Source organism: Callorhinus ursinus, unplaced genomic scaffold (genome assembly GCF_003265705.2).
Source record: "Callorhinus ursinus isolate GAN/ISIS: 27379988/994484 unplaced genomic scaffold, GSC_fseal_2.0 scaffold29, whole genome shotgun sequence".
Lineage (NCBI taxonomy): Eukaryota > Metazoa > Chordata > Mammalia > Carnivora > Otariidae > Callorhinus > Callorhinus ursinus.
Window position 1 is genome coordinate 17,447,978 of NW_027397091.1, and position 25,125 is coordinate 17,473,102.

The window sequence follows — 25,125 nt, forward strand, 5'->3', positions numbered from 1 at the left end:
GAGACTATGGACTCTGAGAAACAAACTGAGGGTTCTAGAGGGGAGGGGGTGGGGGGATGGGTTAGCCTGGTGATGGGTATTAAAGAGGGCACATTCTGCGTGGAGCACTGGGTGTTATGCACAAACAATGACTCATGGAACACTACATCAAAAACTAATGATGTAATGTATGGTGATGAACATAACATAATAAAAAAAATGGAATATTTCTCAGCCATCAGAAAGGATGAATACCCAACTTTTACATCAACATGGATGGTACTGAAGGAGATTATGCTAAGTGAAATAAGTCAAACTGAGAAAGTCAATTATATGGTTTCACTTATCTGTGGAACATAAGGAATAGCATGGAGGACATTGGGAGAAGGAAGGGAAAAATGAAGGGGGGGGGATTGGAGGGAGAGAGGAACCATGAGAGGCTATGGACTCTGAGAAACAAACAGGGTTTTAGAGGGGAGGGGGGAGGGGGATGGGTTAGCCCGGTGATGGGTGTTAAGGAGGGCACGTACTGCATGGAGCACTGTATGAAAAAAAAAATCGTGAATCATGGATCACTGCATTGAAAACTGGTGATGTATTGTATGGCGACTAACATAACATAAAAAAAAAAAGATGTACCCCAAACCTAGCGCTAAAGTTTTAAAAAAGTAGAGCTATTTTATTTAAACATTTTGACATACGTTTTCTCAAATACAGGATCCTAAGACTTTCTTTTTAACCAATATGAAGTACCAATATAACAAAACATAAATATACACCAATGAAATACAATGTTTAAATCAAATGTGCTTCATATACATTTTAATATATCTATTCCTTTGGTAGAATCAAGTTTCATCACACTTTTTAAGTCAATGCAAAACTGCTTCTACTTTTCTTGATCTGAATTGGGGCTAGCCTATACGACAGTCAAAACCACTCACAAGGGAGTCACTGATAGAAATAAAACAGATAAAGCAGGAGCTAGCTGGTAACCTCTACCTGCGCCCATCTCCAACAACTAAGGAAGCAGAAAAGTGGTGATGAGGACAGAGACAGCCATCTTACTTACACCAAATAATTATTAATAATTATAGCAATGGCTTACAAAAGAGCTTTGAATATATTAAACTTAATTAAACCTCTTGTAGCCATAGGAAGCAGGTACTGTCCTTATGGCCAGTGGAAGGTCAGAGAGGTTAGGTCACTGCTGGACTCGAACCCAGGCAGTCAGGCTCCCACACTCCTCCTCTAAATCCAATATTAATAGGAAGTGACAGAGGAGGTACCGGGAAGCATAACTGGAAACATGATTTTTTTTCCAAGATTTTATTGATTCATTTGAGAGAGAGAAAGAGAGAGCAGGGATGAGCAGGGGAGGGACAGAAGGAGAAGGAGAAGAGAAGCAGACTCCCTGTGAGTGGGGAGCCTGACATGGGGCCTGATCCCAGGACCCTGAGATCATGACCTGAGCTGAAGTCAGAGGCTTAACGAACTGAGCCACCCAGGTGCCCCGGAAACACGACTTTTTTTTTTTCTTTAAGCACACAGATCTGGTAAAAGTCACAGAACTAAAGAGTTACTAAATCTAAAAGTGGACCCAGAAGTTGGGTTTATTTAGGACACCAAAGTCAGCCTGCAAATGGAATGACCTTCGTCCTGGACAGGTTAAAAAGGTGGTCTTTCTATGAAGTTACCTCAGCAAAAGCTGAAATGGCCTTCCCCAAGGGCCTCTCTTTACCTCTGGAAATCCATCACAATGTCCCCCAACCTGTCAGCAGCTACAAATATGGTCCACTGTAGCCCTTACACAAGAAACCAAAGGCCTCTGGTCATCAGGCAGCCACTCTTCTCACTCCCAGGCCTCAATATCCTGGCAGCATGGGAAGGCCAGAAACCCACAACCTGAGGAATGGCTGGCAGATAACTTGTTATACGAGTCCAGGGGAACATGAGACGGCCATTTAAGTATTATGTAAGTCTTCACTTACTGATGTGGAAAAATGTCCAAGGAGTGTTAAGTCAAAAATCTAGGGTTAGACCACGCATAATGACTATTCATGTAAAACTGTGTTTATGTGTGTTGTACACCCACGACAGACACAGAGAGAGAGAAGAGAATGCACATAAGCAAGAGCAAGCATAGAAAACATGCTTACCAAAATTCACACAATGGTCGTTAGGGAATTGCAGAATTTGAAGAGCTCTCTCATACTTAAATTATTTTTTGCTTATGTGTATCATTCAAATGTTTATAATGAGTACATTAAATTTCATAACCAAAAAGACTATGCACAACAACATGGATGGACCTTGAAGGCTTTATGCTAAGTGAAATAAGTCAGACAGAGAAAGACAAATATGTACTCAATGATCTCACCCGATCTCACCCGTACATGGAATCAAGAAAGCAAGCAAGCAAGCAAGCAAGCAAGCCAAACTCATTGAAAAAGAAATCAGACTTGCTGTTACCAGAAAGAGGAGGTAGGGTTGGAGGGGGAACTAAAGGAAGGAAATATATATGTACATACACATACACATACACACACACACACACACACACACACACACACACACACACACACATATAAACCTATTTTCCATTTTGGAAAAAAAAAGCTGCCACAGCGTTTTGGAAAGAGATCTTTTTCAGGTATTTTACAAAGCCTGACTATTCACCATAAAAAAGAAAAGAACTCAGCAAACTTGACACCAGACTAATATTCTCCAAACTTGTCCTACTCTCCAACTTTGAAGTACACTCAAGACCCACACAATATGTTAAATAGTATCTTCATCAAGACCAAAATGCCCCCAAAACAGCAAATAACTTAAATTTCTTCTGCTCAACACTGTAATTAAACTTATTCTATAATAACACACATGTTGTAGATAATGCCCTGTAATGACCTAGTTATAATAGGGGATTTTGCTGTCTTTAGGGAAAGCTGTGTTTCTCTAACTGTCATTTACCAAAAAGGGTAGAAAAAGAATAGAACCAGGCAGAAAGAAATTATGTCTGCCCAGCCACTCGATAACTTGCATTGAGTTAGGGACAAGCACATGTGTGACACCCCTGAATGGAAAAGGTGATGACATTTCCAATCATGATTAAGGTTCATTTAAAAGACCTGGTGGCCTTAGCACACATTCAGTCACGTTTCTTCATTCTGTGTAAACTTGGCACCAAAGAGCAACTGCCAGAACAGAATCTCCATCGGTGCACGCTCAGCTAGCAACACTGGTTCATAAAAATCATGTCTTTTCAAGCTACACTGAGCCAGAAATCAAGACTCCCTCAGGTCTTTCCATTAAGAAACACAATATAAAGTACAAATGGGGCCCTAATTTAGTAGGTTCCTGAAATGGAGCCAACCACTGGCTTCTCTTTGCAATCATTTATATAGGGATAAATTAATATTACCCTGACCGATCAACATTTTCCTGTGCTTATACTTTTTAGCAGCTGGCAGATCTATCTCCATTTTTTGTCAATAGCAGGGGTACTTTCTTTTTTGGGGCAGGGGGAGAGAGAGAGCAAGAGAGTGCCAGGGGGAGGAGGGGAGCAGAGGGAGAGAGAGAATATTATGCAGGCTCCATGCTCAGCAGGAGCCTGATGCGGGGCTCAGTCTCATGACCCTGAGATCATGACCTAAGCCAAAATCAAGAGTCAGACACTTAACAGACTGAGCCACCCAGGCATGCCAGGGGTACTCTCTACTATGTCTGCTTCTTGCCTCTTACTGAAATTTGGGGTAACATTATACATTATACATTTACTTGTTATTTATTTATTGTCCATCTGCCCTAATAGAATGAAAATCTCATGAAACTGGAGCTTCATTTGGCACACAGCAAGCCCTCAGTATCTATTTGTAGAATGACTTAAAAAAATGTATACTGTCTAATATAGATAGAACTCAAAGAGTAGCAAATCCATTTATTAAAAGGGAAACCCTTACTTCCCTCAAATTAGATAAATCCTCAAATATAACTCCCAGAGTCTTAAGTAGAACTTATAAAATGTCATGTAGGGTTTTCTCAATGACCTAGAATTATCAACACAAAAGTCAATGCCCTTGTGATATACATGGGTATGAGCAGAGATACGAGCAGTACTGTTTTATGTGGGAATGTATCAGAATACCTTTCCAGAACTACTTTCTCAGAAATATATGAGCCAGAATGAGATTCAGTCTCTAGGAACAGGGCAAATGATATCCAAGCTGGCCAATCAGAGTACCCCATCTCCTACAGGAATGGGCCCATGACCCAAGTAAAGCCAATCAGTGTGGTCTCAGGACCTGGGGCCCTAGAGGGGCTACACTCTTCTGAAGGGTCACTAGCTTTCAGGGACCATCTCTCCTGCACCTGGCAGAGTCAGCCTGAAAATGAAGCAGAGGCACAAAAAAGAAACAAACACAGAACCAAGAGTGGAAACGAGTATTTTTCACCAAGAGGGAGGTCAAAAAAGAGAGTAAACATGAGAAGGGGTGAGTGTCCTGGACTCCACTTACATTCCCGTCAGCAGTCAAACATACTTAAAGCCAAATATTCCCCTAGAGTAGTTGTGTGCATCATTAAATTCCCCCCTTTTTAAGTTAGAGTTTCCGCCACTTGCAACCAAGTGTCCTGACTTATATAAATATGCTCAACATATGCAGTAGATCCTTGAACAATGCAGGGACTGGGGGTGTCTACTCCTGCATGTAACTTTTGACTCCCCCAAAACTTAACTCACAACAGCCTACTATTGACCAGAAGCCTCACCAATAACAAACAATTAACACATATTTTGTATATATCTAATATGCACATGATATGCTGTATTCTTACAATAAAGGAAGCTAGAGAAAAGAAAATGTTATTAAGAAAATCATAAGGAAGATAAAATACATTTATAGTCCTGTACTGTTATTATACAAAAAACAATCCTCATATAAGTGGACCCATGCAGTTCAAACCCATTGTTCAAGGGTCAACTATCACTCCAGTAGAGCAGAATGATTTTAAAAAGAAAAAAAAAAAATTCCCCAGCTGGTTGAACACACACACACAGGTGGTTGCCAGGCCCTGGAGGGAGGAGGGAATAAGAGACTGCTTATGGGTACAGGGTTTTCTGTTGGAGTGATGAAAATGTTCCGGAACTAGATAGAGGTGTGATGATTGCACAGCACTGTAAATGTTCTAAATGCCACTCAATTGTTCACTTTAAAATGATTAATTTTACATTATGTGAAATTTACCTCAATGAACAAAATTTTAAACATGAAAACAATGCTGCAATGTGTTTCTTAATTGCCTTTAAGTATACCTATCATCATTTCCCAGAAAAGGAAATTAAGTCAAATGATATGTACATTTTTAAGACCATTAGCACATACCAACAAATTACTTTCCAGAGAGATCATACCAAATTAGAATCCTATCAAAGGTGTATTGGAAAGCAAACACAGATAACCAGGAGGAATCATTAGGGAAAAAACACACACAACCGCAACTTTGCTAAAATATTAGGTAAATACATTTTTATTTGTAAGTTTATATATCCTAGGTAACTGAAGTGACATTTAAAACATTGGTTCTTGTCATTTCTTCATTTGTGACGTATATATTTTAAACATCTGTTCTAATTTTTCCTGTTAATATGTAAGAGCTCTCTATGTACTAAGGATATAACTATATCCTCTCCTATAAATTTCAAATATTTTTCCAGGTCATTATTTATTTTTTACTACAGTTAAAATGATATGTCTGTTTGTGTACATATTTATTTTAGGAGCAGGAAGAGAGAGGAATGGAACCATTCTCTCCAAATAAATAGCTGCAATATGATACACACACACACACACACACACACACACACACACACACACACACAGAGACGAGGTGATATTTACTTCTACCCCGAAGTTCAGCATAAGCTCTACTACGTCAAGCCTAACTAACTCAAACACATCCTTATCTTATCAGATATAAAATCCATGGAAAATAGAGGTCTACACGGTACCAGAAATATGACCGGACAGAAATAAAACACGTTAATCCCTTTAAAAAGTTGTAAAGAAGCAACATATGTCTTCTGTTCCCCTCTCTTCCATGCTGTCTTAAAAATACTATCAAAGATCTCATTGAAAGAATTTTTACTAGTTAGAACCAGTCCTTTTGGGGGGATAGTGACTCAGTTTTGGTTTCTGTAGATTTAAAATTTTACAATAGTGTCTCTGCGATTTTGTTTCTATGAAAGAAGCCTCCCCCAAGCCTATCTTACCAACAGCCCTCTGGTCTGGCTGTCCCTCTCCCCCAACCTCTTCTCCCTTTTGTCCACACAAATAGTCCTTTCTTACAGCTGCTCCCTTGGGATCAGAGGGGTGGGTCTGACAACAGGTGCAAGTACACAAGGGAGAAGGTTAGCGGGCTCTTTCAGGAGACCTTAGTTCTGGGTCTCAAATCATTACTTTAATGATGGGAACATCTGGCTTGTGAAAACAATCTTTGGGGCAGGAAGGCTTTTAGAAATTTTTCAAAACATCAGGTGGCTGCTACTCCCACACAGACTTACATCCGTTTATTTGGAAATCACATTTTGGGATTTGTTTGCTGGGTTTTTTTTTTTTATTATGTTATGTTAATCACCATCTATTACATCATTAGTTTTTGATGTAGTGTTCCATGATTCATTGTTTGCGTATAACACCCAGTGCTCCATGCAGAACGTGCCCTCTTTAATACCCATCACCAGGATAACCCCTCCCCCCACCCCCCTCCCCTCTAGAACCCTCATTAATAGTTATTTATGCTAGACTTGGATTGCAAGCTCGGCATCCCCAACACCGTGTATAGCACCTGGCACATATTCTGTCTGGATAAAAAATAACTGCTAAATGAACAAGGGGACTCTGCAGCCAGGTGCCCATGTTCAAATCCTGACTCTGTCACTTACCAGCTGTGTAACCTTGGACAAGATTCTTAACGCTTTTGTGTCTCATCTGTAAAATGAGGATAATAATATTACCTATCCCATTTGGGAGGACTACATGAGTTAATTTATGTAAAAGCATTTCTGGCAGTGTTTGGCACATGGAAAGTGCTGATTAAATGCTAATTATTATGATTACAAATAAGGAAGTATGTTACCAAAAGGAATCAAGATGAACAAGAAGTTCTTCATATTCTCAATGTATTTATCAACTAGTAGGGGAGATCCAGCAGATACAAAGCAAAAGGCCATAAATGCCAAAAGCAAAGTTCAAAATACTATGGGAATTCTGAGGAAATATCATTTCAGGGCGGAAGGATAAAGAAAGTTTATGTGGAAGATGTAGTGTGCTCACGCTGTCTCCTGGAACGGTTTTAGATGGTAGGACGGGCAACACCTTCTGGGGAAAGGGATGGTGTGTCAGTCTGGGCTCCCTGAGAAGTAGACACCAAGACAGTATTACATGTAGGAGATTTATTGGGAGAACGGCCTGTGAAGGGGAAAGGGGAGAGACCTGAGAAGGCAGGGAGAGGCTTCAACTACAGTGCAGGTCTGACCCCCTGCAAAGGAGAGGGGGAAGGAAGGAGGGCCGGGAAGGAAGAGCCTCAGACTCCAACTCAGTCCTGAGAAGGTCGTGACCAACCCATAGGGAGTCCTCAAGCCAAAGTCACCCTTCAGAGGCATCTGGATTTTGCATGAGTGGACCACATTAGTATTCCTGCTTGCTCAGTAACTGCAAGGAGCCCAAGAGAAGCTTAGCTTTGGCTAAGAAGTGGTGGTGAATCCAGAGGGCAGCAACCAGAGCCATCCGTCAGTCATGATCCCCCAGCAGAGACCTGAGTGGCACATTCTCATGGCTCTCACAATCGGGCACAAACAATGTCACTAGTACCTATGTGTCCCTGAAACTATGGCTGAAGTTCAGTGAATATGTGCCATCACTTAAAATCAAACACAAGATAATATCAAAGGGCTCCTTATCTTTTAAAGCTAAACCACAGTTGCAATAGCGAAATTACGTATTTACTGTTAAAAATTACAACTACTTTTAAAATACTTTTCAGATGTGGTTTCAGTTTCTAAAACAAAAGACAAAAAAATGGTTATGAAATATCTCTTTTGTAAAAATCACTGTTAAAAATTTGAAATGGGCATTCAGAACTAAGTCAGAAACAAAGCTTGACTAAGAATCTAAAAGGTAAGTCCTTTCTGAACTGGTAGCTTAAGGCAGCATATTGACCCAATGAGAATAGGAGAAAATATTTTGCAAAAGTGCAAGGTGCCACACAAATATGTACAATCACGTTACATCTTACGTGAGGTTAAGTCGCATTCAAGGCAAAAATGGAGAAGATCAAAATTACCCCTAACCATTAGAGCCACATCCAGTAGGACAGATGGTCCCACAGTTGAGAGGCATGAAGGAAAGAAGACCAATGAGAACACAGCACTTCCCTGGGCCCCCTGCTGCCACTCTGGGACACATGGTCACCAAGTGGAAGGCCAGACAATATGTGCACTACCTGAACTGTCCTCGTTTTATATATATACATTTCCTGGCTTCTGGCCAAGTACTGAATGCATAAGTTAAATGCATTTATGAGATTGCTCCCCAAAAGAACAAGTCTTACAGATTATAGTATTTCCTTTATTTTAAGGGGATGCATGGCACAGGAGAGGGAACAAGACATCCTCAGTCCCTATCACTACACCCGCAAGAAAACTGGCTCAGCAGTTGACTCTACCTCTTACCTTTGCAGAGAAAACAGAAGCCATAGTGTGAGAGCTCCCCCCACATCTAGGACCCCATTCTTACTTCCTCCATGTGGCCTTAGAGGAAGTGGTGTCCCTCTTGTCAAGCCTGATCTCCTGCCCCACGCTCCTGATCCCACTGAAGACCCACCTTTCTCCATTTGTATTCCGTTTCTCTGCACTGTTTCTTCAATTTTGCTCTTTTATTAGCTCCTTCTTCTACATATATATAAACTCAAATTTTCTCAGCTCTTAAAAAATATAAAAAGCATATCCACACATACAGACCCACCCACCCAACCTTGATCTGGGACTCCCCCCCCCTTTCTGGCATATTAATCTGTATTCTTTCCATTTCCAGACCCAGAAATATGACTCAAGCTAGCTAAAGCAAAAACAGGGTGTTACTGGCACCTGCAACCGAGAAGCTCAGGAGTGGAGATGGCACAGACATGGCGAACCTCTCGGCTCACACAGGGTCCAGTACATTTGTCTCACCCTCCACCTCTCCCCTGCTTCCCTCTCATTATGAATTCAATTTGAGGTAGGTTCCCTCCACACTGGGGAAAGATGAACACTGGCAGCCCATGCTACACCTTCAGGGTTTGCAATCCAGAAGGATGGGAGCTCTCACTGTCCTGGCACTCCTGTTTCAAATCTCAGGGACTCTGAGACTCTTGAGCCATTCACCAAGGGGACACATCACATTTGGCTCCTATTCTCTCCTTATGTCTTCCTGGTTCCCAACATCTACCCCCCCCAACAGGATGAAAGCCACTGTACACTTAACTCCATGGTGGCCACGCCATTCCCGTCACACAAGTTCCTCTCTGCAGTCCCCTCATCCCCGACTTGTCCACCAGAGAGACCCCATATTCGTCATTCCAAACCCACCTCAGAGTGCATCTCCCTCAGGAAGCACTGGCAACCTCTCCAAGAGGCCTCTCTGCCATGCCTCCTCTGCACCAACTCACCCGCTCCATCGAGGCACTAACACCTTCACAGGAAATGTAGTTGTTTATGTGTCTACCACTCCTATTAAACCATAGGTTCTGGGCTTCTGCCTTATTAATATCTGAATACACAGCCCTCCTGAGCAGACAGACAGACAGATATAGACACACACACGTACTCACTCATACACTCTTGAAAAAATGTCTGTGGAACTCAAATTTTTTTAAAATCTGAAGACAGCATAGTTGTCTACCACATTTATATATTATTAATTTTACAGTACAATAACATATTCCTCCTTTTTTTTTTTAAGATTTTATTTATTTGACAGAGAGAGACACAGTGAGAGAGGGAACACAATCAGGGGGAGTGGGAGAGGGAGAAGCAGGCTTCCCGCTGAGCAGGGAGCCCGATGCGGGGCTCGATCCCAGGACCCCGGGATCATGACCTGAGCCGAAGGCAGACGCTTAATGACTGAGCCACCCAGGCGTCCCAACATATTCCTCCTTTAAAACATAATTTAAAAAAAATTTAAATTGAATCAATTTGCTATTTTGAAAGTCATTTTTAAAAAAACAATTCCCTACAATTTTATCTATGTAAAGATCAGTACTCTAAACAACTAGTAAAAGTATTTATGCCCAATTGCAAGTAAAGCACTTACAAACAAAATAAAAATACAAATTATAAAAATTTACGTCAAAATATTCTGGAACTATCAATTAGCTCTCTTCCCAGAATAAAAGGAGGAAGTCAGTTGTCTCAAACGAAACATCTGAGCTCGATCGGATTTTTATCCTAGGTTCACCCTTCTCTCATCAGAAGTCCAGACATCCCTGAGCCTTAGAGTCAGGGATTGGTGTATTTGTGATACACGTATCTGTGTCCAAAGTTCATCTTACATGCCAGAGGTTACAGATATAAAACGTTAGTAACTGATGAAAAGTTAGCAAAAGGAGCATTATGGCAAAATGACTTTGCTTCAAACAAGGTTGAATGAGAGAGACAAAACTAAGACTACCTGAGGAGCCTGAAATTACACCTCGGCTCTGCTCTGGTTGTAGAACGTCCTTTGACACTAACGTCCATGCAAATATTTTACCACCTGCTAGGTCTGCCAAGTGTACAGAGAGGTCAATGAACAGAAAAACACAAAAGGAGTCTTTTTGTCTTCTGCCATGCTGAAATCAAATATAGCCTCAAGTCTCCCTAAGAATCTAGTAAAAACAGACCAGGCAGAGAGCAGCACAAGTCAAAGCAACATTTTTGGGAGACATGCAAAAACCATCGGGCTTTTTATTTATATGTTAACATTTACTATGGTGGGGTAAATATATTTTCTGATATATAAATATACTTTTGAGTCAGATAACTAGCAGAGGCATAACATGGGCTTATAATCAGGAATCTCAGCTCTGCCACTTATTGACTAGGTGCTGACAGACGAGTAGTTAAGCTCACTGAGCCTCAGTTTCTTCATCTACAGGTTGAAGGTAGGAACACTACCTGCATCAGAGGTTTGTGGGAAGATCTGATGGAACCATGATGACAATACACAACCATACCATAGCTCTGTATCCTCTTATTAAGTTCCAGACCCCATGTCCAACAACCTCCTAGACATTTCCGCTTGGATCTTGCCCTTTTCTCAAACTCAACACCCCTAACACCAAATTCATCTTCCCCTATCATCAGCCAGGATCTCCTCCTAACTCCTCCGGCCCTATCCCTGACACTCCCATTCTCCAACAGTCACCTTACAGGCAATACAATGGCACTAAATTCATACATTTCAATAGTTACCCTGAATGTAAATGGGCTAAATGCCCCAATCAAAAGACACAGGCTATCAGATTGGATTAAAAAACAAGACCCATCCATATGCTGTCTGCAAGAGACTCATTTTAGACCCAAAGACACCCCCAGATTGAAAGTGAGGGGGTGGAAAACCATTTACCATGCTAATGGATACCAAAAGAAAGCTGGGGTGGCAATCCTTATATCAGACAAACTAGATTTTAAAACAAAGACTGTAATAAGAGATGAGGAAGGACACTATATCCTACTTAAAGGGTCTATCCAACAAGAAGATCTAACAATTGTAAATATCTATGCCCCTAACATGGGAGCACCCAATTTTATAAGGCAATTAATAACAAAAGCAAAGAAACACATTGACAACAATACAATAATAGTGGGGGACTTTAACACCCCTCTCACTGAAATGGACAGATCATCTAAGCAAAAGATCAACAAGGAAATAAAGACTTTAAATGACACACTGGACCAGATGGACTTCACAGACATATTCAGAACATTCCATCCCAAAGCAACGGAATACACATTCTTCTCGAGTGCCCATGGAACATTCTCCAGAATTGATCACATCCTAGGTCACAAATCAGGTCTCAACCGGTACCAAAAGACTGGGATTATTCCCTGCATGTTTTCAGACCACAATGCTTTGAAACTAGAACTCAATCACAAGAGGAAAGTCAGAAAGAACTCAAATACCTGGAGGCTAAAGAGCATCCTACTAAAGAATGAATGGGTCAACCAGGAAATTAAAGAAGAATTAAAAAAATTCATGGAAACCAATGAAAATGAAAACACAACTGTTCAAAATCTTTGGGATACAGCAAAGGCAGTCCTGAGAGGAAAGTCTATAGCAATACCAGCCTTTCTCAAGAAACAAGAAAGGTCTCAAATACACAACCTAACCCTACACCTAAAGGAGCTGGAGAAAGAACAGCAAATAAAGCCTAAACCCAGCAGGAGAAGAGAAATAATAAAGATCAGAGCAGAAATCAATGAAATAGAAACCAAAAGAACAGTAGAACAGATCAATGAAACTAGGAGCTGGTTCTTTGAAAGAATTAACAAGATTGATAAACCCCTGGCCAGACTTATCAAAAAGAAAAGAGAAATGACCCAAATCAACAAAATCATGAATGAAAGAGGAGAGATCACAACCAACACCAAAGAAATAAAAACAATTATAAGAACATATTATGAGCAACTCTATGCCAGCAAATTAGATAACCTGGAAGAAATGGGTGCATTCCTAGAGATGTATCAACTACCAAAATTGAACCAGGAAGAAATAGAAAACCTGAACAGACCTATAACCACTAAGGAAATTGAAGCAGTCATCAAAAATCTCCCAACAAACAAAAGCCCAGGGCCAGATGGCTTCCCAGGGGAATTCTACCAAACTTTTAAAGAAGAATTAATACCTATTCTCCTGAAACTGTTCCAAAAAATAGAAATGGATGGAAAACTTCCGAACTCATTTTATGAGGCCAGCATTACCTTGATCCCAAAACCAGACAAAGACCCCAACAAAAAGGAGAATTACAGACCAATATCCTTGATGAATATTGATGCAAAAATTCTCACCAAAATACTAGCCAATAGGATCCAACAGTACATTAAAAGGATTATTCACCATGACCAAGTGGGATTTATCCCTGGGCTGCAAGGCTGGTTCAACATCCGCAAATCAATCAACGTGATACAATACATTACCAAAAGAAAGAACAAGAATCATATGATCCTCTCAATAGATGCAGAAAAAGCATTTGACAAAGTACAGCATTCTTTCTTGATCTAAACTCTTCAGAGTATAGGGTTAGAGGGTACATACCTCAATATCATAAAAGCCATCTATGAAAAACCTACAGCGAATATCATTCTCAATGGGGAAAGGCTGAGAGCTTTTCCCCTAAGGTCAGGAACGCGGCAGGGATGTCCACTCTCACCACTGCTATTCAACATAGTATTAGAAGTCCTAGCCACAGCAATCAGAAAACAAAAAGAAATCAAAGGCATCCAAATCGGCAAAGAGGAAGTCAAACTCCCACTCTTTGCAGATGATATGATACTTTATGTGGAAAACCTAAAAGACTCCACCCCAAAACTGCTAGAACTCATACAGGAATTCAGTAAAGTAGCAGGATATAAAATCAATGCACAGAAATCAGTGGCATTCCTATACACCAACAACAAGACAGAAGAGAGACAAATCAAGGAGTCGATCCCATTCACAATTGCACCCAAAACCATTAGATACCTAGGAATAAATTTAACCAAAGAGGCAAAGGATCTGTCCTCAGAAAACTATAAAATACTCATGAAAGAAATTGAAGAAGACACAAAGAAATGGAAAAACGTTCCATGCTCATGGATTGGGAGAATCAACATTGTGAAGATGTCAATGCTACCTAGAGCAATCTACACATTCAATGCAATCCCCATCAAAATACCATCCACTTTTTTCAAAGAAATGGAACAAATCATCCTAAAATTTGTATGGAACCAGAAGAGACCCCGAATAGCCAGAGGAATATTGAAAAAGAAAAGCAAAGCTGGCGGCATCACAATTCCGGACTTCCAGCTCTATTACAAAGCTGTTATCATCAAGACAGTATGGTACTGGCACAAAAACAGACACATAGATCAATGGAACAGAATCAAGAGCCCAGAAATGGACCCTCAACTCTATGGTCAACTTATCTTTGACAAAGCAGGAAAGAATGTCCAGTGGAAAAAAGACAGTCTCTTCAACAAATGGTGTTGGGAAAATTGGACAGCCACATGCAGAAGGATGAAACTGGACCATTTCCTTACACCACACACAAAAATAGACTCCAAATGGTTGAAAGACCTAAACGTGAGACAGGAGTCCATCCAAATCCTAAAGGAGAACACAGGTAGCAACCTCTTCGACCTCAGCCGCAGCAACTTCTTCCTAGAAACATCGCCAAAGGCACAGGAAGCCAGGGCAAAAGTGAACTATTGGGATTTCATCAAGATAAAAAGCTTTTGCACAGCAAAAGAAACAGTCCACAAAACCAAAAGACAACCGACAGAATGGGAGAAAATATTTGCAAATGACCTATCAGATAAAGGGCTAGTATCCAAAATCTATAAAGAACTTTTCAAACTCAACACCCAAAGAACAAATAATCCAATCAAGAAATGGGCAGAAGACATGAACAGACATTTTTCCAAAGAAGACATCCAAATGGCCAACAGGCACATGAAAAAGTGCTCAACATCGCTCGGCATCAGGGAAATCCAAATCAAAACCTCAATGAGATACCACCTCACACCCGTCAGAATGGCTAAAATTAACAAGTCAGGGAACGACAGATGTTGGCGGGGATGTGGAGAAAGGAGAACCCTCCTACACTGTTGGTGGGAATGCAAGCTGGTGCAACCATTCTGGAAAACAGTATGGAGGTTCCTCAAACAGTTGAAATTAGAGCTACCATTCGATCCAGCATTTGCACTACTGGGTATTTACCACAAAAATACAAATGTAGGGACCCGAAGGGGTACGTGCACCCCAATGTTTATAGCAGCAATGTCCACAATAGCCAAACTGTGGAAAGAGCCAAGATGTCCATTGACAGATGAATGGATAAAGAGGATGTGGTATATATACACAATGGAATATTATGCAGCCATCAATAGGAATGAGATCTTGCCATTTGCAACGACGTGGATGGAACTGAAGGGTCTTATGCTTAGTGAAATAAGTCAATCCGAGAAAGACATGTATCATATGACCTCACTGATATGAGGAATTCTTAATCTCAGGAAACAAACTGAGTGTTGCTGGAGTGGTTGGGGGTGGGAGGGATGGGGTGGTTGGGTGACAGACATTGGGGAGGGTATGTGCTACGGTGAGCGCTGTGAATTGTGCAAGACTGTTGAATCACAGATCTATACTTCTGAAACAAATAACGCAACATATTTTAAGAAAAAAGAAAAAGAAGAAGATAACAGGAGAGGAAGAATGAAGGGGAGTAAGTCAGAGGGGGAGACGAACCATGAGAGATGATGGACTCTGAAAAACAAACTGAGGGTTCTAGAGGGGAGGAGGGTGGGGGGATGGGTTAGCCTGGTGATGGGTATTAAAGAGGGCACATTCTGCATGGAGCACTGGGTGTTATGCACAAACAATGAATCATGGAACACTACATCAAAAACTAATGATGTAATATATGGTGATTAACATAACAATAAAAAAATTAAAAAGGAAAAAGTAAAAAAAAAAAATTACACAAATGTGTTTATTGCTAGTCAGACTATAGTGGAAATGGTAGTCTCGATCCTTGCGGCTAGCAGGCTCACTGGGAGCAACACTTGCACAGCAAGTCAAGTTATAAACGTCTTTTTTTTGCACAGCAATTTGACTTCATTGGAATCTGTCCTAAGGAAATAACACAAAATATAGAAAAAGCTGCTTCCCAAGATGTTTAGAACAGTATTATATTATTACATATTATAATATAATATAATATATATATTATACTAGAGAAAAAAAGAAAGAGAAAGAGAGAGAAAGGAAGGAAACAATTTACTCATCCAGAAAATAGTAAGCTAACTTATGGTATACAGTTTCAAAAATGTCTGTAGTTAATAAAAATGAGAGGGAAAAAAAATGAGAGGAAAATGCTAATAATAAAATAAGTTTAAATGGCAACATTTAAAACTGTAAGTGAACTTGTCCCTACCTAAAGTAAAAGATACTTAAAAGGAAATATACCAAAATGTTCCATTTTACTCTGTCAATATATAGAGAGCATTTGTGAAAGACTGTTCTCTCCTCTCTGGTTCCAGATATTTGGTCCAAGCCCGGATGTCACTTGATTTGCTTTGACTATGGCCTCTTATCCCAGATCTCTTCTCCTTCAGACTGATCACTCCTCGCCTGGCTTCTACAAACCTGTTTCATTACTTCACTTAACAATCACTAGTTCTTGCTGCATTGGTCCTTTGAAATCCCACCCCTCCTCTCCATTCACAAAGCATCTTATTTCAGACCCTTGCCATTTGTCTCTTCCTTTGCTGCCAGCAGTGTCATCCCTCCCATCACCTTCCAGTCCATTTTCCTGGCCCTGCTGACAGGCAAGCAGCTCTCAAATCTTATCATTTGACCTACTAAGAGTTCTTCAAGCAGGCCCTCTCACCTGCAAGGTAAGATATGAGTTTCCAACTCAGACAAACAAGACTTTTTCTGATCTGGCCCCCAAACTGCCTCAAGCTTCTGCCAGTCAGGCCACCACTCCTCTCCCCTCACCAAGATCCTCCAGTCCAACTCACTGTCCTGTCTCTACCCCTGGCCTACATAGCACTCCAGTCACGCATCTGACACTGTGAACACCCTCAGGGCAAGAATTCTAGCACTCCATCTCATGACCAACATCACCCTGTGACTCCCTCACTGGACAGGAGGAAGGAGCAGGCTGGCGTTCCTCACCTTTCTACATCATTGCCATGTGTTCCACTACTGGCTCCCATCTCCCCTTGCCTGGAACTGCCTTCCCGCTGCCCTTCCCAAATTCTAACCTTGCTCTGCCCAGTATGCAGGCACTAGCCACATATAGCTACTGAGCTCTTAAAATGCAGCTAGTTCGAAATGAGACATGCTATAAGTGTACAATACACAATGGGTTTCAAAGATTTGGTATGAAAAACAGAATGTAAAAAATATTAATATTTTATATTGATTACCTGTTGATATAATACAGATTAGATCTGCAGGATTAAATAAAATGTATTATTAACATTAATTTCACCTGTTTCTTTTTACTTTTTTAAATGTGGCTACTAGAAAATTTTAAGTTATACATGTGGCTCAGTAGTCTAGCCATCCTTCAGGGACCAGCATGAGTAAAACCTCCTTCAAGATGCCCTTCTGTTTGTGCCACTCTTAATGATCTTTTTTGACCCCTTGAAATCCTATAATGAAGTCCAACATATAAGCCATTATCTAACTACATACCATACTATATGCTTACTATTACATCAATTCTTCTTGCTCTATCAATACTATTTCTATATGGGGATTTGTAGTAGGTACTCAAATTCTAATTAAACATGGAGTCTTTGCTGGAGCAAGATAGCAACACAGAATTTTTTTGGTTTCTGTTTTGTTTTGTTTACTTATTTACTCTCCCATTGATGATTTCAACAATACAGCCAGAAGTGGAAGTCAGGGGACCTAATAGCTCTTTGTTCTACCTGCAATTAACACAATACACGTAAACCATTTAGTCCATGGCTTGGCCCCTTGTAAGGTCTGTCTGGGCCTCAGTCTCCCACCTTGCAAAATAAAGTTAATAATATCAGGCCAATCTACAGTATGTAGCCAGATTAAAGTAGCTAAGCAAGTTCTAACTGGAGCCATTACCACGAATGAGAAATACTCCACTTTCCACAGTTCATTGTGTGTCTCTCAGCCAGTTGTCTTAAACACAGACTAATTTTTATAAAGAGAGAACAAATTCACAGCAATTATCAAAATACAAAGGGTGGTGTGGGAAAGTACCTATCAAAATACTTGTCCTATCCTATTAATAATGGGAGGCAAGTAATGGGAGAGGAAACTGTTACATGCCTGCTGCAAGCTGAAGTAGTTTATACATTATACTCCCAATAACCTTTACAAGATAGACATTACCATACCCATTTGACAGAGTAAAGAAACTGAGGTTCAAAGACAGTCTAAGTAACCAGCCAAAATGATGCAGCCATAGGCTGCAAATCCAGATCAATGGTATCATCTTTGTATGCAAAAAAGAACATCTTTATTATCGCTTGAAGACAAAATATGTGACAAGCAAGAGTATTACATAAAAATACAACAATAATGTCCATTCATTTCCTTCAAGTAGTTTTCTTGATCTTGGCCAATTCCTGTCTTTCAGATCAAGAGGCCATTTTTTCTAAGTAGACTTTTTCTTTTTTTTTTCCTAAGTAGACTTTTTCTTAAAGTAGCAAAGAGGGTATATGATGTGCTAGGAACTAGTACATTAATGTACGGTGTTTCTTTAAAGTCTTTAAACCACAGTTGTTAGCGAAAGTTTACGTTAGACATTATGACTAGAATTCTTCAGACACATTTACAAAAATGTAGTCCTTATGGATAAAGATTGCAGCAATAAAGTACCCTGAGTCATTCCACAAACAAATACATTCACAAAAAACAACCTAATATCAAAGAACCTATGTTACAAAACTGAGGTCATAATGAGCTCAATGAAATGAAAAAAGAAAGTTCCTCAAAATAAGATACTGCACCTTAAAGTGAAACCACAGTTACCGAGCCTTGAAAATGAACTACTTTCTCAGAATGGTAACAATGTACTGTGCACCTCTAAGAAGCCAAACTTATCTAGGTTTAATTGATTCTGCCTTTACAAAATGTAGCCAACTTAATCCTGCAGACTTGGACAGAACCAAAGTTCAAATTCTCTACCACAGAAAAAGTCCCAGAGTATCAAATGCTTTAAAATACTGTTCAACTTTCCTTTATCAAAAATGTCCCCGCGGTAGGTGTTAATCAGGAAGAACTCCACAATGCAACCTGTGTGTGCATGAGATTTTACTACAGGGAGGAGACAGTTCAGTTTACCAAGGACACCACATTTCACTTTCAAACGTCTTGAAAACTAATCCTTCTTAACAGTAAGTAATTAATTTACATTTCATTCCAAACTGAACAAGATAGTGTAAATCTCAAGGAATCCGAGACTGTGAATAACTTCATTTGGCGAAACTGGGGTGTGTGTGTGTGTGTGCGCGTGTGTGTGTGTGTGTGTGTGTGTGTTTCCTCAGAGGTACTTCACAGGGTAGAGAAATAATTAACAACTTTTAATCTCATAAACAAGATCTTTACTTAAAATTCTCACATATAAAATGAATTCTTTTATGTCATATTTCCTCAAGTGACAGACACATTAAGACTATGTGTCCTAAATCAGGTGTTTTTTCCTCATTTTAAGAATAAAAAAGACATCTAGAAGAAACAAGGCGTCCTTTTCTCAGCCCCCCAAAACACTGCAGACAGCACAGGTGTTTGGTCCTAAACAAAAGTTAAAACTAAGTAGGGAAGAAAATAGAAAACAAAACAAAGCCTAGCAAAGCAGCTAGAGATCACATGCAGCAGGTGACAGGAAGCCTTGTGGACACTTCACAGCCACAAGGATGAGCTTCATCGCAGGTCAACTGCAGGCCCCCCTGGGCTCCACAGAACCTCCACCACCCAGCAGTCCATAAAAACGAAAGAAGGCAAATAACTATCACTGTCATCCTGGCAATAAAGAAGCAGCAGCCTCCTTGAACCCAGGAAAGCCACCTCTCCCTCCAAGAGACAGGAGGAGCCCCCTTCGCACCAAGGACACAAAGAAACCCAAGCAGCCAGACCCAAAATAAAAATAAAAATAAAAAGAGGAGCATGGGAAGAGAGATGACAGCTAAATTAAATTTATCCTAGGAGCGCTCCGAGACTCAGTCTATTTGAAGACTCCGACTCAAAAGTAAAAATAAAATGTAAGGGAAGGGGGCCCACAAGAGATGACATTTCCATTAAGTCTGTGCTGGAAACACTTGGAGACTTAGTCTACTTAGGGTGTCAGAGTTAAAAATTAAAATTAAAAAACGAGAGGGGAGGTGACAGTTCAATGTGTATGTGTGTGCGAGGAGCACCTGGAGTGCAGGATTTGCTGGGGAGGAGAGTCACGGCTCCGCCGGCCTCGATGTGACCGGGCGCGAATCCGGGGTAAGTTTACAATCTGGGCGAAAGGACACAGCCCGAGGGCCAGAGTGCCCGCTGTCGGGGAACAATGCTGGGCCCCGGAAAGGAGGGTCTCACGCCACCTCCACCCCCCCTAAGCCATGCCGTAGGCATCCCAGCCCCGACCCTCGTCCGGCCCACGTCGGGGCAGGTGCCCACGAGCCCGGTGCCCCAAAGCGCGCCTCACCCAGCAGCGCCCGCAGGTGCTTCAGGCGCGTCAGCACGTCCTTCTTGGGGTCCAGCACCTTCTGGGTGGACTTCTTCACATCTCCATGGCTCCTTCGGGAGAACATCCCGCCGCGGTAAACCCGGGCCCCGCCGGCGGGGCAGGAGGCGCCTGCGCCGCGCGAATTACCGCATAGAGTCCGGGTCGGCGCGTGTCGCGCGGGCCACTCGCCGCCCCCCGCCGGGCCGCCGCCGCTGCCGCCGCCGCTTCAGCTGTGGTTCCAGGAAGGAGGGGCGAGCCGGGTACGGCGAAGGGCGGGGCAGGAAGGCGGTGTCGATGCGGAATCAACCGCCCCGCCCCGCGGGAGGTGCCGGCCGGCCCTTCGGGCGCGGCGCACGCGCATGCGATTTGGACCCACTTCGCGGGGGCGCGCCCGGAGCGCCGAGTCGGCACAGCGAATCACGAAGAAGCTTGGAGCTTGCACGCGCTGTACTACAAGTCCCGGAATGCACTGCGACAGAGCCCTCCAATCAGGTTGGCGTGTCTTAGGCACGATGGGAATCAACGGGCTGGGTCTGAGAACGTTCTTCCTCCTCACCCGGCTGAATGCCCCAAGGCCTCTAGGGAAATGTAGTTCTCCAGGAGCGAGGCGCTGTGACTTACTTTTCCTGGGTCCCCAAGCCGCTGGACAGCATCGGCCCGCCCCCTCCCCGGAGAGGCCCAGGGTTCCCAAAGCTTCACTCCTTGGTCGGTACTACCAACCCAGTTTCCTCTAGTGCAACGTGAACCACAAGAACATCTCAGTAAGAAAAATTTCAAGGCTTTTAAAATGCAAACTATTTTTCGTGTTGACTTCTAGAGTCACACCAGGGAGGGAGTCGAAGTCCCTTTGACTAAACTAAAATCAGAGCTCCAATTTCACACTAAAATGAATGGCTTTGGCAGCAGGAAGGGCATCCCTAGACTCTGGGTGAGGAGTCCAGCCAGTCCCCTTGGTTCCTGAGATCCAACTTCACTTGGGGTATGAGGTTCCCTTGCCATAGCGCTCCTCAGGATCTTGTCTCTTGCCTTGTAGGAAGTGCACGTTCTCTGTGTTGTGCAAGGCCGCATAGCAATCCAGTAGCAGAACCAGAAATAGAACCTGAGGGACCTGACTCTCAGGCTGGGATGCATTTTAAGGCTAGGTGCCTGTAACTTGGAGTAAAACTTTGAGATGGAAAATGGCCTGGAGATTCCTTACAAGAGACCTGTAGGATGTTTTACTGGCATCTGGATCCTTTGATGCTCCAAATTTTGACAACATTAAGCTGGCTGTTTAAAATAATGTGCTTTCCATCCAATTGGGACAACACAACTTTTTCTCATTCAGGGGAACTTGTAACTTGGGGGAAAAGCCAGAGATTTACATAGCTTTATATTTTTATAACAAGCATAATGTTTGGCCTCTAGAAGCACTCACTAAACGTTTGTTAAATAAAATGGAATAAAAGCTAAAGTAGTCCTATTTATCTCATCCAAGCCTGCAAAAACATATCTTCTAGTTGTTAGAGTCTATTTTTAGAGTTGTCAAAATAGCATTGATAGAACTAGGACATATTCATGCAAAGGAATATTATTCAGCTCTAAAAAGGAATGGACTACTAATAAACCCAATAACGTGGACGAATCTCAGATCCAGATATGAAAGCCCCACACTCAAGATGATGCCAGCCTGGGTCTTTTGAGATGACATCTCAAAAAGGGCCACAAACCCTCCAAGACTGTTGCAAGAGAGAAATAGCCTTTTCTTTTAAGGCATTTTGAATGCCTTTTTCACAGTACTTAGCCTGTACCTGGTTACACATAGTATGTCACAGTATTCACTGCCCCATCCCTTTAGAAGAAGATACCTTTGGTTGAAAAAAATAGGATGCACTTGTCTTAGGGAATTCAAATTGTCTATCACACAGCAACCTGTCATTGTCATCAAACAATTATTGAGGACCTGCTGTGTGCATTGAATCTAAACCTTGGAGGTAAAAAGATGTATTAGATGCGGTCTCCTGTCCTCGAAGGCTTCCAATCAAGTTGAGGGGCAGAACAACTAAATAATACATACATACAATAAATATGTGACACTGTCAAAACTTGGTAGTGTTAGAAACAGGCATTCATGTATTAAATTCATCTCATCCATTATACCCAGCTTTTACTTACTGATGAAAATGTAGAACTCTGGGACTTCTCTAAAAAAACAAGAAACATAAATTATTACTTTGATGCTTTTTCACCCACATGTAATATTCCACATGAAACAAAAATAGATAAAAATACTTGCCATTTTTTGTTGCTCTCAAAAATCATTCCTACTGGACTGTGAACTCCTTGAGGACATTACTGTCTTTGTAATAATTAATTTTCCCCCTGGAGGTTCAGAGTGCTAAGCATTTTGAAGACACTTACATGCAATTGGATAAATGTCCCACTTTCACCAATAAATAAAGATAATGAAATCAAGAGCTAAAAACTCATGATGCAAATTAAAACTACCCTGAATTACCATTTGGATTAGTAAAACAAAACAAGCGCGCCTGGGTGGCTCAGTTGGTTGGGCGACTGCCTTCGGCTCAGGTCATGATCCTGGAGTCCCAGGATCGAGTCCCGCATCGGGCTCCCTGCTCGGCGAGGAACCTGCTTCTCCCTCTGGCCCTCCCCCCTCTCATGTGCTCTCTCTATCTCTGTCTCTCTCTCTCTCATTCTCACTCTCTCAAAATAAATAAATAAATCTTTAAAAAAAAAAAAAAAACCCACAAAGTTTGAAAACACACTCTGGTAGCAAAGCTGTAGAAAACCATAACTGATAGAAGTATAAAATAGTACAACTCTGATGGAAGAGAATTTGGAAAAATTACATATTTTTGCCCTTTGACACAGAAATCCTACTTCTAAGAATCAACTCTAAAGACATGCCCCCTCAAGTATTAAACCACATGCGGAAGGCTATTCCTTCTACCAGTATTTATAATAGCCAATATATTGGGTTGAATAGATATATTCATATCCTAATCCAAAGAACATGTGATTGTGACGATTTTTTAGAAAAAGGATCTTTGCAGATGTAAAATTAAGTTAAGGATCTCAAGGTAAATCATCTTAGGTTATCTAGGTGGTCCCTAAATCTAATGAGTGTCTTTATAAGAGACAGAAGAGAAGACACACAGAGAAGGCCATGTATAAATGGAGGCAGAGATTGGAGTCATGTAGCCATAAGCCAAGTGATCCCTGGAGCCACAAGAAGCTAGAAGAAACAAGGAAGGATTCTTTCTGGGCATTTTCCAGAGGGAGCCTGGCCCTACCAACACGTAGATTTTAGACTTCTGAACTTAAGAACTATGAGAAAATAAATTTCTGTTATTTTAAGTCACCTAGTTTGTGGTAATTTGTTGCAGCAGCCCTAGAAAATGAATACCACCAGATGCTGGAGACAACCCAGTGACACCGTCCAGCAAGATCAAAATGACTGATATTGATTATAACACTTTGAATAAATAAAAATTCAGGAATCCATAATGATATTCAAAAGAATGCTTTTCAGTGTCCTAGGTGAGTGTTTCTACTTGAAAGTAGAAAACATAGCTTGCACCTTTGATGATTTTGGGCAAACTTTTTTTTTTAAAGAGTTTATTTATTTAGAGAGAGAGAGAGCAGGGGAGGCGAGGGGGAGAGGGGGAGGGCATAGGGAGAGGGAGAGGGACAGAGGGAGAAGGAGAAGCAGACTTTCTGCTGAGTGGGGAAACCCCTTGCAGTCTCCATGCAGGGCTCCATCCAAGGACCCTGGGATCAGGACCTGAGCTGAAGGCAGATGCTTAACCAACTGAGCCACCCAAGCGCCTCTGGGTGGACTTTTTTTTAAAAGAAAAGAATGTAAGAGCCCTCAGGTGGTTAAGACCATTTCTTGGTAACCAATGGGGAACCTGAGCTGAACTGGGTATGTGTTTCAAGATTCTAACCAGGGAAGAGTGCAGGGCTTTAGAGCTTTATAATTTCCTCCATACACCACTTACCAGAAAAGCATCATATTTTCCTGATGATAACAAACTGAATTCAGGTGTTCAGGAAGACAGAGCCCAAGTAACCATGACAGGGAGGGAAATGAGAGACCAAGAAGTCCCGAAGAATAAAGAGAAATATTTATTAATTCCTGATGCTGTCTGTAGTAGAATTTTATTTTTTTAAAGATTTAATTTTTTATTTATCAGAGAGAGAGAGAGCACAAGCAGGGAAAGTGGCAGGCAGAGGGAGAGGGAGAAGCAGGCTCCCCACTGAGCAAGGAGCCAAATGCGGGACTCCATCCCAGGACCCTGGGATCATGACCTGAGCCAAAGGCAGATGCTTAACCAACTGAGCCATCCAGGCGTCCCTATAGTAGAATTTTAGAATTTTTTTTGTTTTTGTATGCTATTTACATAAATTCAAACCAACACATGTTTATTGAACAACTGATACAGCTAAAATTGTGATGACCATAGCTTTGTACTTCCCATTCTTTTCTATTTTACTGAAAATTGGTCTTTCAAGGGCCATGTGAAAACTGCAGCTCCTACCATCATTGCCGTTAAATACTTATCAAACAGTTCTACAATTCATCATTGTTGGGGTTATGCCCAGCACAGTGCCAGGGTCAGCATTCAATCAATATTTGTTGAATAAATAAATTCATTCATTCAT

General features: G+C 41.4%; 1 protein-coding gene across 1 annotated transcript in view; it reads right to left on the minus strand.

Moving 5' to 3' along the window:
• The window catches only part of RALGAPA2 (Ral GTPase activating protein catalytic subunit alpha 2), a 341,780-nt gene extending 321,093 nt beyond the window's left edge, over positions 1-20,687 (minus strand). The window contains exon 1 of the mRNA XM_025876863.2: positions 20,440-20,687. Coding sequence (XP_025732648.1) covers positions 20,440-20,545 — 106 coding nt within the window. The 5' untranslated portion in view covers positions 20,546-20,687. The remainder of the gene's footprint in view (positions 1-20,439) is intronic.
• Between the last annotated feature and the right edge of the window lie 4,438 nt (positions 20,688-25,125).